Source organism: Panthera pardus, unplaced genomic scaffold, assembly GCF_024362965.1.
Source record: "Panthera pardus isolate Hobbes unplaced genomic scaffold, ASM2436296v1 HiC_scaffold_16, whole genome shotgun sequence".
Classification (NCBI taxonomy): domain Eukaryota; kingdom Metazoa; phylum Chordata; class Mammalia; order Carnivora; family Felidae; genus Panthera; species Panthera pardus.
Window position 1 is genome coordinate 59705473 of NW_026526721.1, and position 15292 is coordinate 59720764.

General features: G+C 36.1%; 1 protein-coding gene across 5 annotated transcripts in view; it reads left to right on the forward strand.

The window, feature by feature from the left end:
* ATP6V1A (ATPase H+ transporting V1 subunit A) overlaps positions 1-14171 on the forward strand; it is a 61734-nt gene extending 47563 nt beyond the window's left edge. For all 5 annotated transcript variants that reach the window (XM_053903352.1, XM_019448409.2, XM_019448408.2 and 2 more), the window contains 7 exons: positions 815-937; positions 1295-1409; positions 1956-2019; positions 3851-4054; positions 6598-6692; positions 8516-8687; positions 11819-14171. In XM_053903352.1, the coding sequence (XP_053759327.1) occupies positions 815-937; positions 1295-1409; positions 1956-2019; positions 3851-4054; positions 6598-6692; positions 8516-8687; positions 11819-11911 (866 nt within the window). In that variant the 3' untranslated portion in view covers positions 11912-14171. The remainder of the gene's footprint in view (positions 1-814; positions 938-1294; positions 1410-1955; positions 2020-3850; positions 4055-6597; positions 6693-8515; positions 8688-11818) is intronic.
* Positions 14172-15292: the final 1121 nt, after the last annotated feature.

Here is a 15292-nt window from a genome sequence, read left to right on the forward strand (position 1 = left end):
TTGCATTTGAAAAATAAGCTAATTAGTTGATGGTTTTTGGTATATGTATATGTGATAGACAAAAGCTACAATGGGAATTAATTTCAGACTTAATTGTCTCAACAAAAAATAGAGAAAAAGTCTTTTCCTGGTTTTTAAAATGTACAATATTGGGATACCTGGATGGCTCAGTCAGTTAAGTTTCTGACTTTGGCTCAAATCACGATCTCACGGTTTGTGGGCTCAAGCCCTGCGTCAGGCTCAGAGCCTGGACACAGATTCTGTGTCTCCCTCTATCTGTCCCTCTCCCACTCATGCTCTGTCTCTCTCAAAAATAAATAAACATAAAAAAATTAAATACACAATATTAGAATAGGCTATGGCAACAAATAAACCCAAATTTGTCATTGCTCAGGATAACAGATGTTTTTTTAAGTGGTTAGGGGGACTCTTCTTCATTCTGTCATTCTGGGCTGGGACCCAGGCTGAAAAGTACTCTTCCGTTTTCAACTCCTGACTTTCAGGGCTGTTGGGAGTCCTGTCCATCTCAGTAAGCCAGAAAGAATAAAGAGCATGGAAGGATGTGTGGCATGCCTGATGATGGAACTCATTACTTCGACTTTCATTCTGTTAGCTAGAGGTCAGTTACCTGGTCATATCTAAATACAAAGGAAGCTAGGAAATATAATTTGGCTTTATGCACAAAAGAAGGGGGATTTTGATGAACAGCTAACAGTCTGCCTCATGTACTTATTGCTTTAAAGTTTTCTTAATGATGACAAAGTCAGGATTCTACATTATAGAATTATAACTTGTAATATTCTCCCCAATTTAGGAATTACGCTGTCAGAATATTTCCGTGACATGGGTTATCACGTCAGTATGATGGCTGACTCTACCTCTAGATGGGCGGAGGCCCTTAGAGAAATCTCTGGTCGCTTAGCTGAAATGCCTGCAGGTGAGTCTTTGTATTGCTTATTATATTAAAAGGCTGATAGGATTTTTAGGACTGGCTTAGAACCTCCCTTAAATTTCTTTTCACGGGGCTCCTGGGTGGCTCAGTTGGTTGAGCATCCACCTTCACTCAAGTCGTCATCTCATGGTTCCTGAGTTGGAGCCCTGCGTCGAGCTCTATGCTGACAGCATGGGACCTGGAGCCTGCTTCAGATTCTGTGTCTCACTCTTTGCCCTTCCCCCGTTCGCTCTCTTTCTGTCTCTCTCTCTGTCTCTCTCTTTCAAAAATAAACATTAAAATTTTTTTCTTTTTTTTTTTTTTTTTTTTAGTTAAAGAAAAAATTTTCTTTTTGCTTTTCAGATAGTGGATATCCTGCATACCTTGGTGCCCGTCTGGCCTCTTTCTATGAGCGAGCAGGCAGGGTGAAATGTCTTGGAAATCCTGAAAGAGAAGGAAGTGTCAGCATTGTAGGAGCGTAAGCACCTAAACTATTTACTCTTCAAAAGAAGAATAAAAAGTCATATATTTTAAAGAGAAAATACTCAGCTTCCTCCGAGGGTAGTGGTTCTTAACCACTGCAGGGTCACCCGAGGAGCTCTTTACAATGTACACGTTTAGGTTATCTCTGCACTGATTTTTTTATATTCAAGTCACAATATCTTACGAGTAACTTAGAAAATTATAGACATGTTTGTATTGAAAAACAAAGTGAAGATCCATGATCACTACCTAAAGCCATACTTTGTTCTTAGAGTTTTTTCTTCCTTCCTGCTTCATGTATTCGATTAGAGTCACGAAACTGATTATGTCTCTCATATTTTGCACTTGAAGGCATTCAATAGTTACCATTCTTATTTGCAATTTAGTATTGATTTTTATTAATATTTGTATGTAGATTTTCTTTTCAAAGGTTAGTTCTAAAGTTATTTACATTAAAATTAACTTCTAAAAAACTTTTACTTTCATATACCAGCTGTGTTTTCTTAAGCTTTTCTAATGACTTTTTTTCTTTTAAATTTAGGGTTTCTCCACCTGGTGGTGATTTTTCTGATCCAGTTACATCCGCTACTCTTGGTATTGTTCAGGTATACCTTTTCCTAGCATAGTCAACTTCTGAGCTTTCCCCCCCTTACCCTAGTGTTACCTAATCATCGTGAAGTATTAAATTTACTCATTAAAAAGTAGGCAGTAGGAAGGTTTGTTTTAGGAACATTCTTGTCACTGAGAGTTTTTATTCTGTCCATTCTTTCTTAGCTCTTTGCTGAAGATTTATGAAATTTAATTTTTGTAAGTGGAAAATATATCTGGAATAGCAAAGTTTTATTAGTGTTAGAATAATACTACCCTTTAAATGAGAGTAACCCTGGTTGTAGAAACAAATAGGCCTAAAAATGCATAATGACAAAAACCCAGTAGAAGTTTCTTTTTCCTCATAGTATGGTCTAAAGCAGATGATCCTATCAGAGGGCAGCTCTTTTCCATATACTAATAATTCACAGACCAGAGGTCCTTCCAGCTTGGGCTCCACCATCATCACCTAGACTGTTAACCATCTGCATCTTGCTGCCACATGGGGAAACTGTGGAGAAGGCACACCCACTGTGTGAACTTTGGGCTCCAGTGCAATCCCCCACTCATTCTGTTAGCCACACCCAGATGAAAGCAAAGCTGGAAAGTGTAGTTTCTGCCTACGCAGCTGCCTCCCAGTGACAAGGCATGAATAGTAGTGGATAGCTAGCCAACTTGGCCATTAAGAGAAGCCTAAGTGAAAGATGTATACAAATCAGGACTATAGTAAAGAAAATAAATGTTGATATATTCATAAGTATTATTCATGTGAGAAAAAGAATATTTGCTTACATTTCTGTCAGTGTCTGATAAAAAGAAATGTCAGGCTAAATGTACAGCTCTCAAGGTGTTTAACCTTTGCTAACATTTTGAGTTTAAATTGCCGGGAAAGGAGGAGTAAAGTTAAGAAGGTATAAAATATAGGGGGTTCCTGGGCGGCTTAGTTAAGCATCCAACTTTGGCTCAGGTCATGATCTCACACCTTTTTTGTGTGTTTGAGCGTTGCATCAGGCTCTGTGCTGGCAGCTCAGAGCCTGGAGCTGCTTCAGGTTCTGTGTCTTCCTCTCTGTCTCTGCCCCACCCCGGCTCTAACTCTGTGTCTCTCAAAAGTACATAAACATTAAAAAACAAAACAAAATGGGGTGCCTGGGTGGCTCAGTTGGTTAAGCAGCCTACTTCGGCTCAGGTCACGATCTCACGGTTGGTGAATTTGAGCCCCATATCAGGCTCTGTGCTGACAGCTCAGCACCTGGAGCTGCTTCAGATTCTGTCTCCCTGTCTCTCTCTGCCCCTCCCCCACTCGGGCAGTCTCTTTCTCTCTCAAAAATAAATAAACATCAAAAAATTGTAAAAAAAAAAGTAGTAGAAAACTTTAAAAAATGACTAAAAGATACATGAACATTTGGCCTTTGAAAAATGATTGGTAGACTTATTGAGTTGACCCTTCATGATAGGGAATCCAAGTTAATCAGAATGTTTCCAGGTTTTTAATCAAAGGGAAGAATCTGTTCTTTCTCTATAGACATTTTCTGGTTCCTCTGTTTATATTGTACCATAATAAATCTTCAAAGGAGTCAATTTTTTTTTTACTATCAGATTTGCCATACTATTGAGGAAATTCAGATACAATTTGAATTTGACTATAATTCTCCTGAAACTAAAAGAAATATATTTTTTAATTCTAAGTTTTATTCTATTTCAGTTACACATGGTATATACTAAAAAGATAATTTGACCAAAAAATTACAAAATTGCATATTTAGAACAAACAAATATACTTCAAGGCTTTATTTATTTACTTATTTAAGAAAAATCATTGAATTTGTTTTTGGTTTTTTTTTACATCAGGTGTTTTGGGGCTTAGATAAGAAACTAGCTCAACGTAAGCATTTCCCCTCTGTCAACTGGCTAATCAGCTATAGCAAGTACATGCGTGCGTTGGACGAGTACTATGACAAACACTTCACAGAATTTGTTCCTCTGAGGACCAAAGCTAAGGAGATTCTGCAGGAAGAAGAAGACCTGGCAGAAATTGTACAACTTGTCGGAAAGGTAAGTGGTTAAGCCCCATGGAGAACAGATCCAGGAGTTATACTGGTGTGTTTTAAGGACAGAGAGAACCTTGGATTCTTGCCTAGCAAAATGAGTCCTTATTAAATGTTTTTTAAAATAATGGAATTTTAGCTTAGCCTTTATCCAGTAGATATTTGAGGGTCCTATTTATGTTATGGAAGGTAGAAAGATGATTATTGTTTTGATTATCTACTATTGAATAACAAACCACTCCAATACTTTTGAGTGTTTGAACAGTGTTTTACTGCTCGTAGTTTCGGGGCTGATTGACTGTTGGACTTTCTTGCTTGGGCCCCTCATACAGTTGCAGTCATATGGTGGCTGAGGCTGGAGTCATCTGAAAGTTTCTTCCCTCGCAGGTTTAGTGCCTGGGCTGGGATGGCTAGAATGGCTATGGGTTAGCTGGACATTTCTCCGTCCATGTAGTGTCTCCACATGGCAGTTTAGGGCTGTCAGACAGAGTATATAAAAAGAAAAAAAGTGGAAACCAACAGCCTCGTAAGCTGGGGCCCCCAAACTAGTATATCTATCACTTCTGTTTTATGTTCTGGTCAAAGCAGGCACAGAGCTTTCCTAGGTTAAAGAAGAGGGGCTTGCACTTCAAAATGGTCAACCAGAAGGAGAAACTAAATTGTTAGAGCCTTTATATTCTTTTTGACCTCTATAGTGCTTTGCATGGTCCTGGTTATATTGTAGATGAGAAAGAAACACTGGATTTACTTTTATTTCTTGAAATAGAACATACCCATCACCAACCAAATTAGAAGTGCCGTGCTTTGGATCAATTTTATTTTTGCAGGAGCACCAAGGCTAGGAATCAGAAGGATTGGATGCTAGTTTTTTGTTTTTTTTTATAATAGCTGTGTGACCTTAAACACGTGACTTGTATTCTTGTGTCTGTGTCTTGATGTTTCAAAGGAGGATGGTATAATTAAATTTAGCCAGATTAAATTCCAGAGTTGAATGACTTCTCAGATGGTATGCAGTGCTAGTCAGGATGTCTGTTTCTCTATCTGGCTCTGTTCTTTTTATTATATGTTATAAAGTCACCTCCTAATTTCTTTTCCACAACCGATAGTATTATTAGCTAACTAACACATATTAAATACTCATTTTTTATAAATGAGTACTATGGCCCTGGTTAAGAGGAAGTAGAAACAGAAGACCTCCAGAACCAAGGACAATATAAGAAAAGAAAATCACAGGGGCATTTTGTTTGTGAATATAGATATCAAATTCCTAAATTAAATATTACTGTTTACTAGATTCTGTAAGGTATTAAAAGAATAAAATAACACAAGTAAAGTTTATCTCAGGAATGCAAATATGATTCAACACAAAATCTGTTATTGTAACTCACCAATGTAATTAATGTAATGAAAAAGGGATATCTCAACCAATGCGGAAAAAGCATTTGAAGTTCATTACTTATTTATAGTTTTTAAAAATCTCTTAGTAAGCAAGGAATAGAGGGGAATTTCCTTAATTTGTTAAAGGTAATAGACTAAAACCCAGGGTAAATATTTTACTTAAAGGAAAAATTTCTGATGCATTCTGTTTAAATATCAGGATTAAAACAAGAATACTTACTATCACTGCTAATGCTCAAATACCAGAAGACCTAATCAATGATGTAAGAAAAGAGAAAACTTGTAAAGAAAGAAATTAAAATATCATTATATAATAAGAAAAATAACAATTAATAGAGAAACGATTAGAACTAATAGAAGTTTGGTGAGGGTTTCAAGATAAACAAAAAATCAAGAAAATGTTTCTGTATTAGCAATAGCAGTTAGAAAATAAAACTAAAAATAAGGTGTCGACAATAGTAACAAAAATGAGAATGTAGGAACTAATCAAAAATAACATTATTCTGTGGAAAACATTTTAAAACTAATAAATGAAACAAAATCTGAAGACATAGACAGTCCAAGCTCTTAGATAGACTTATTAGGTAGATACCACTTTAATCTATAAATTTGATGTGATGCCAGTCAAATTCCTGGTTACATCTTCTGTACAAATTAGTAACCATTCAAAAATTCATTTGCTATCACAAATACTATTCTTTAAAAAAGAATAATAAAAAGGGAGATTTTACTCTATTGGATATGTCACAAAAATACAAATATTGTATGATTTCGTCTAAAGCAGTCACATTCATAGAAACGGAAAGTAGAATGGTGGTTACCAGGGTCTGAGAGAGGGGGAGAAGGAGAGTTGCTATTTAATGGATGTAGAGTTTCAGATTTGCAAGATGACCAGTTATGGTTATCTGTTTCACAACAATGTGAATATACTTAACATTACTGAACTACACTTAAAACTGGTTAAGATGGAAATTTTTATCTTAAATGGTTTTTACCACAATAAAAAAAAATTAACAAGCAGTTATAAAGTGAATTTATTAATGATAGGTGATTGTGTATTGATTATACAGTTTTTGTTTGCTTAATTGCTTATAATCACTGATCCCACATTATGGAAGTAAATTTTTAAAAATATATTTTTTTCTCTTTTAGGCTTCTCTAGCAGAAACAGATAAAATCACTCTGGAAGTAGCAAAACTTATCAAAGATGATTTCTTACAACAAAATGGGTATACTCCTTATGACAGGTAACCTATCCTGATTATTTTCTTTTTTTATTTGAGGATTTTCTGTTGGATTTTGAAGAAAGAGCTGCCTTCACATTAGAATTCTTTTTTTTTTTTTCTTCTTCAAATGCAGACGCAACTCTGACTCAATTTATGTTCTTTGGATTGTTATAACAAACATCTAACGATCAAATATGTCCCCTTGTCTTGATTTTGCTTATTTGTGCAGTTATGACAGTATTTTCACTCATTGCCCAGCCATCTTTAAGTAGATTAGATTATGGCATAGTGTGCAGAATGAGGGGATCATTGCCTCCTTCAGAAGCTTTTCTCAATGCCTCTTACAACTGCCCATGCCTCTTCTACTCTTTTCCTAAATAAGTATGTCCTACTTTCGTGCTTCATTTCCCAGTAGACTTAGTCTCTTTCTTTCTGCCAGTCTCTGTTAGATGTCCCATTTGTCTCTGCATCTACTGTGGCTTATTTAAAGTCTCCATTTCTTTTAATTTTTTTTTAATTTTTTAATGTTTGTTTATTTTTGAGAGAGAGAGAAAGAGAGAGACAGAGTGTGAGCAGAAAGAGAGGGAGACACAGAATCCGAAGCAGGCTCCAGGCTCTGAGCTGTCAGCACAGAGCCCGACACGGGTCTCATACGAACTGTGAGATGATGACCTGAGCCAAAGTCAGACTCTTAACCGACTGAGCCACCCAGGTGCCCAAGTCCCCATTTCTTTTAAACTTTGATAATATTGAGCCCTTTCATCATAGGCTAGCTTTTCTCCCTCAGATCATAGTTGGACTGAAGAAGGAACTGAACAAATAGGAGGATTATGAGAATGTAGGAGAAGCAGAAAATATGATAACATAAATCTCAAAAATCTGTATCAGGAAGTTAAGTTCTGGCCACCCATACAAAAATAACTCAACCAGGGGAAAATTCTTTGGAAAGCATAATACAGAATGTTCATGAAATTGTGCATACAAGTGTGTTTAAATGTGTCAGGAAGTTGATAAGAATGCATGTGATCCAAGTTGAGTATTAATGTGTGTGTCCTCATTATTAAAAGGTATGGGTAAGTGAAAATGAACACATTAATGGGGGAAGGGGCTACTGTTCATTTTAGGAAATTACAGTTTTCTGTTTTCCTATTATTCATTAAACCTTCACCCCACTATCACAAGGGAGTCTTTGCAACTCAGTTATTTTACCATTTGGGTTACTCCTTTAACTGCACTGTACGAAAACAGACCCTCAGAGATTAGATTATAGCAGTACTCAGTCATTAGATTATAGCAGTACTGTTTAATTGTCCTTCCTCTTTAGTTATTTTCTTTTTTTTTTTTTAATTTTTTTTTTAACATTCATTTATTATTGAGAGACAGAGAGAGACAGAGCATGAGCATGGGAGGGGCAGAGAAAGGAGACACAGAATCTGAAGCAGGTTCCAGGCTCCAAGCTGCCAGCACAGAGCCCGACACGGGGCTTAAACTCACAAACCGCGAGATCATGACCTGAGCTGAAGTCGGACACTCAACCGACTGAGCCACCCAGGCACCCCATCTTTAGTTATTTTAATAGATAAAAAAAGAACATCACCTTAAGATAAATAAATGAATATATATCTCCATCTATGCATTCACTCCATATCCCATCTCTACCCAAAAACTCTGGATACATAGTTGTTAGTGTTTACCACTTTTTTTTTCGTTCCTTATTATCTGATAAATGTAAGTAGTCTGCATATTTAAATAAAGAAGCTAATGCTCTGGTATTTTGTAGATGAAATATGAGCCTGCTTTGGATTTTATTTTGTTAATTATTTTGACTTTCATTTTTACCCTAGGTTCTGCCCATTCTACAAGACAGTAGGGATGCTGTCCAACATGATTGCGTTTTATGATATGGCCCGTAGAGCTGTTGAAACCACTGCACAGAGTGACAATAAAATCACATGGTCCATTATCCGTGAGCACATGGGGGAGATCCTCTATAAACTTTCCTCCATGAAATTCAAGGTATATTTTGTTTCTACTTAACTTTTTTAGTAGGAAATGTTTCTTTTGAATTATTTAACTATTTACAAACAATCTATTTCTCCACAGACCTGATGTGTGAAACTTGGGTTTATCATTTTCATACATGCTCAGGACCAGAACAGACCTTAAAGTTATGTTCAAATAAGAATTCTAGTGATAAAAGTTATAGTATGTCATGTCTAAAATAAATGCTGACACGTTTTCCCTTTTGTCTTAACTGCCGGGCAATTTAGAGCTAAAATCATAGCTGGGCAGCAATTACTTAACCTCAAGTACCTATTACCAATTTACCCCCATGCTCACCTGAAATGACTTCTGCTGTTTACTTCTAAGTATCCTGTTACGCATCATTTCTAACTTTGAGGTGAATTCTTTTTTTTTTAATTACTCTAGCCATAAATAGATAATTAAATGAGATTATCAGTAGAAATCCAAATGTGTATGATTGTTTTTAAAATATTTGATCAGTTGGGTTGTATTTAATTATTTCTAAATTAAGACATCCAAGTATATTTACTAATCACCTTTAGAGAAATTGAGAACGATTCTGTGAAAGTGTGTTATATATATAGTGTTTGTTTACACTATAGGTTGAAAGTAAATCTGTAAAAATAGTCACTGTAACAAGAATTTTAAAATATTCACACTCTATGAGTCCTGTCGCTTCAATTCAAAACATATGACCCAATAACCAGATTTCTTTTTAAATGAAGTACAGTTGACATACAATAATCAGAAAAAAACATTTTTTTAAACAATTTTTTTAATGTTTGTTTATTTTGGGGAGAACAAAAGCAGGGGAGGGCACAGAGAGGGGACAGAGGATCTGAAGCAGGCTCCACACCGACAGCAGTGAGCCTGATGTGGGGCTCAAACTCATAAACCACGAGATCATGACCTAAGTAAGCCAAGTCAGACATTCAACTGACTGAGCCATCCAGGTGCCTTCCAAAAGAGGGGAGCACACAAGCCGGGGAGGGGCAGAGAAAGAGGGAGAAGGAGAATCCCAACCAGGCTCCTCACTGATAGCACAGAGCCCAACAGAGCTCTGTCTCACAAACTATGAGATCATGACCTGAGCCAAAATCAAAAGCCAGACACTTAACTGACTGAGCCACCCAGGTGCACCTAATCAGAGACTTTTGATATGAATGTATGTAAAAGGTTTTTTTTTTTAATGTTCATTTATTTTAGAGACCGAGCAGAAGCGGGGGAGGGGCAGAGAGAACTGGAGACAGAATCTGAAGCAGGCTGCAGGCTCTGAGCTGTCAGTACAGAGCCCAATGCAGGGCTCGAACCCACGAACCATGAGATCATGACCTGAGCCGAAGTCGGACACTTAACCGACTGAGCCACCCAGGCACCCCAAAGATTGTTTATTAAACTTCTTAAATGTCATTCAAGGGTAAACAGGATCAACAGTACATTATAGTGTGTACATTATAGCAAGAGTATTATGAAGACATCAATATCATTTTTTCAAAGAATATCCAAAGATCTGAGCAAATGTTTATGGTATAATGAGTGAAAAAAATCAGGTTGCAAAAAAATTCCATATGTAATTTGATCCAAATTTTATTTTTAAAGATTAAACATTCATATGGATAAAGAAAATGTGATACACAGACACATTCACACATGTACAGTGGAATGTTAACCATAAAAAGGTGAAATCTTGCCAGTTGTAACCTGGATGGATTGAGACAGTATAATGCTAAGTGAAGTAAGTCATTTAGAGGAAGGCAAATACCATATGATTTCACTCATATGTGGAATTTAAGAAACACAGCAAACAAACAAAGGAAAAAAGAGGCAAACCAAAAAACAGACTCCTGTGGAGAATAGGCTGGTGGTTGTCAGAGGAGAGATGGGTTGGGGGAATGGGTGAAAGGAAGGTGAAGGGAATTAAGAACACACTGCTACTATGATAAGCACTGAGTAATGTATAGAAGTGTTGAATCACTATAATTGTATATTTAAAACTTATATAACACTGTATATTAGTTATACTTTAAATAAATAAATGAGATTATACATTCATAGGAAGAGGATAAAAAATATATGTGATAAGGGGCACCTGGGTGGCTCAGTTTGTTGAGCGGCTGACTCTTCGTCTTGGCTCAGGTTATGATCTCACAGTTCGTGGGTTCAATCCCCACGTCAGGCTCCACGCTGACAACATGGAGCCTGCTTGGGATTATACCTCTCTCTCTGCCCTTCCCCTGCTTGCTCATGCTCTCTCTGTCTCTCCCAAAATAAATAGGTGAACTTTAAAAAAAAATGTGTATATATATATATATATATATATATATATATATATATGCAAGGATAAATAATATAGTGATGATTTCTGATCATGTGATTCAAGGTGATATCTTTTTTTCTATTTACATGGACATTGTATCAAATTAATACCTCCGTAATTTTTTATGTCATTAAATATTCTTCTGTAACATTATTTTGTGGCTGGAGAATAATATTTGCCTATTGGTAGGTATATAGGAAATTTCCAGTTGTTGGTATGGACAGCTTTGTTTATGTAGTTGGTTTTGTGTATTTTCCTGTTATAGCTTCCCAGAAGTGAAATGATTGAGTCAGGGCTTAAATATTTTAAAGCCTCTTTTATACATACTGCTCAATTAAGTTGTTTTCCATAAGGATTTAAAATACACATTTTAAGATTATTTTAGAAATTTTACTTCCTTTGTTCCAATGTGATACTATGAGACCTTGAACAGTAAATTATGTTTTGACTAAATTAATTCCAACTATCTTGTACATGCTAGAGAATGAATGTAATGTGTGATACTGCATAATTTTCCCATATTTTGCATATTGTTGAGGATAAATCGTCTATTGGTCGTTGAATACAGTTAGCAGGCAAAATACAAAATTAAAATTTTGTCTTCTTTCTGTTAGGTTGGAGTATTACTCCATTTATACATTTCTCTTCTTATAGGAAAATAAGGATAATTTTGACCCCTGCCTGTGTTTTAGCAGTGTACCTCACTTAACCTAATACTCAAAATATATTAAACATACGTAACTTACTACTTGTTCTGAAAATTCTTTTCCAAAGGTAAATTGAATTCTGTAATGTCTTTTTTCAGGATCCGGTAAAAGACGGTGAAGCAAAGATCAAGGCTGACTACGCACAACTTCTTGAAGACATGCAGAACGCATTCCGTAGCCTCGAAGATTAGAACTGTGATTTCTTTCCTTCTTTTCCTCAGCAGTCTCTCCTCTGTGTATAGTTTCCTAAATTTCTCATCTCCAAACCCTTTGCTTCTTTGTTGTGCAGCTTTGAGACTAGTGCCTATGTGTGTTATCGCTTGTTCCCCTGTTTATCTGGTGGGTCTTCTATGAAACAAACATTCCTTTGTTCCAGTGTTTGAAGGGCCTCCCTGATCCTTTCTCCGAATGGTGAATGTAGTAAATATGATATATAATGGCTACACTACTGTAAACTCATATGTAGGGTGACATGCCTCCTTGTCCTAGGTTTGCCCTTGCCTCATCACCATTAAATTGTAAATGGGACTATTGCATGTACTCTCTTTGCAATAGATCTGGAGCGGAAGGCCAGATTTCTACACGTTTTGACAGGTACTCTGTGAAATGACTCAATATCTATGTGGTAAGGTTATTTGCAGCTTAGCATTTTGCTAAGTAGCTGCTTTGCAGGATATAATTGCTTTTTTAAAACCATGAATGATTAATGTTCCAATTATGCATTGCCTCCCCCAGTATAAATCAGGAATGTTTATAGGAAACTGTTGGGAACTCTACTGTTTTTAAAACAGGCATTTGTGGGACTCAGCACAGTATATGAATCAGTACCCTCTAAAAAAGTGGAAAAGGAGCCAGGTGGTCAAACTTAAACATCATCTTGTTAAAGCATATTTTATTTCAGTATGAAAAATGCAGTATCAAGGACTACCCTACTACATTACTAGGAAAGTCTTTTTAAAATCACATTTAAAACAATCACGGGGAACTTGATCCACTTCGTGCCCTTTTTCTTTTCCTCAAACATCTTAGAAGCCGAAGCTTCTAAGAATCATGTGGCAGTGTGATGGGCAGTAAAATGCCACAGAGAAGATATTCAGTAGTGGTTAAGGCTGTTTGCACCATTAAGGACCAGCTGGACTGTAGTGATTCTTGGGGCCAGAGTGGCATTACATTTTTGCAAGATAATGATGTGTGTCATGTGTTTGCATGTTTGTTTGCTCAGTGAACTTTTGAACAACCAGTTTGCCAGCTTACTGGCTCAAAAGACTTTTCAGAATATCTGTAACAATAGCATAGCAGTTTTCATCCGGTTTAATAAGGATGAAATTAATTCTTTTATCTGCTAATAACAGAATCTGGGTCATGTGAAAAAAAGATAATTTCATCCTGTCTTTTAAGTATATGTTTTAAAGTAATAATTTCTGTCTTTGTGTAAGGCACACTGCAGAACAGCTCTGAGAGCAACAGTTTCTCATTAATTCTTTCTGACCAATAGTGCTGGCACCATTGCTTCCTCTTTAGGAAGAGGAAAGGGCATGTGAACATGCCTAACAACCTCAAATACCCAAATGTAATAGCGTAAATAAAGTATTTATTTTATGCCTCAGTATATTATTATTTAAATTTTTAGGTCATGTATTTCTTTTGGTCCGTCAAGGAAAGTAGAGAATTCAGCAGTGGTTTGTTTCAGTCTTGCAAACTGCATGTTTTTACAGTGGCTTGCTGTTCAGGATAGATATTCTTCCATATGTAGGTTTGTTTTTTTTTTAACTTTTCCAAATATTGGAAAATATAAAAATTATGCAATGATTCGTTGAGATGTGGACTTAATGGTGCTGCTTAATCAGTTTGCTTCCAATGTGGCCTCCCACCCAGAGGCCCGAAGACCAGTGGAATTGAAAAGGATTTCAAAAATGTTCTATTCCTACCTTAAATCTACCAGCAAACCAGGATTATGATAGTAATGAGTGATATGATGAAGAGAGTTTGACCAAGTTTGTTTTTTGTCATTCTGAGTTTGCAATGTAATTCTTACTCCCTTTGAAGAATGCCGATATATGGGTGTGAAGATGCTAGAGACAGAAGATGCTCTGATACTCATTGTAAGTGTCCCTTCATCTGTATGTTGTAGAACTTCAAATTGGTCACTGATCGTATTTCTTTAGTAAGAATGTGTTAAAATTACAACAATCTTTTAAAAAGATGATGCAGTTCTATATTTATTGTGCTATGCCTGGTCCTAAGTGGAGCCAGTTAAACAAGTTTCATATGTATTTTTCCAGTGTTAAATCTCACACATTGTACCCTTTGGAAATTTCCTTCCATCCTGAAGAACGAATAGAAGAGGCCATATATATTGCCTCCATATCCTTGAGATTTCACTATCTTTATGTTAAAAGTTGTGTATAATTGTTAAAATCTATGAAAGAATAAAAAGTGGATTTAAATTAACATTTTTTCGTGTGTGTGTGCATGTGGCAGGATCTGCTAAAAAACATACCACCTTGTATTTTTTTTTTATTGTTCTCAGTGTGAACTTTTAAATTTTTTGTTTCTCCCTTTCTTTATAGATTGTTCCTTAAGATCATGAGATTGAGTTGGGACTCTCACTATAGACTATATAAAGCTCACTATAAAAAGCCCTATAATCATAACCTGTATGATTTGGAAATGTAGTACACAGAATCGCATGCCATTCTGAATATTACTTTAAGTTGAAAAAGTGAATCGTTTCTAAAAATGCACTTACAAATTAAAGGAGATCAACTGTACTCATTTCTATTTTTGACAAATGACTAAAACCTTGTTATTCATTCATAGATTTTTCAAGCTAAATCAGTTAAGATCCAATGTAACAGCATGTTACTGGGACATATTTTATGTCTTTATTTTTTTTTAACTTTTGTAATATGTTTGTTTGTATTTGACAGAGACAGAACGTGAGTGGGGGAGGGGCAGAGAGTGAGAGGGACACAAAATCCAAAGCAGGCTTCAGGCTTTGAGCTATCAGCACAGAGCCCAATGCAGGGCTCAACCCACGAGCTGTGAGATCATGACCTGAGCTGAAGTTGAATGCTTAACCCACTGAGCCACCCAGGCACTCCTATTTTATTTCTTTAAATGTATTTTTAACAACTTCCAAGGGAGTAAAGAAACAGTGTGAAATGAACAACTCTGTATTACTACCAAGTGTCAAGTTTATCTAGAGAAATACTTAAAAATCCATAGGAAAGCATATTCATTATAGAATGTTTGGATAATTTATAGTCCACTTGGTAATATCCCAGTATCTTTGGGTTATTCTTTTAATATATTGCTACAATATAAGAGCACAAAGAAGGAAAGCAACTTTCCCAAATGAGCTGTTATAAAATGCCACTGAAGTTGTTTTAAGGCCCTCCGTTTCGTTTGTGTTGCCCCAGAAGTTGACTCTGAGACAAGTGCTTGAGTGCAGGGAGTTTTATTTGGGATGTGAGCTCAGGACACACCAGTAGGCGAGGAGAGAATTCAGACAAAATTGAAAGAAGCCAGTAAAAGTTCATTATCAAGCAAGTCAACACTTCAGAATATTA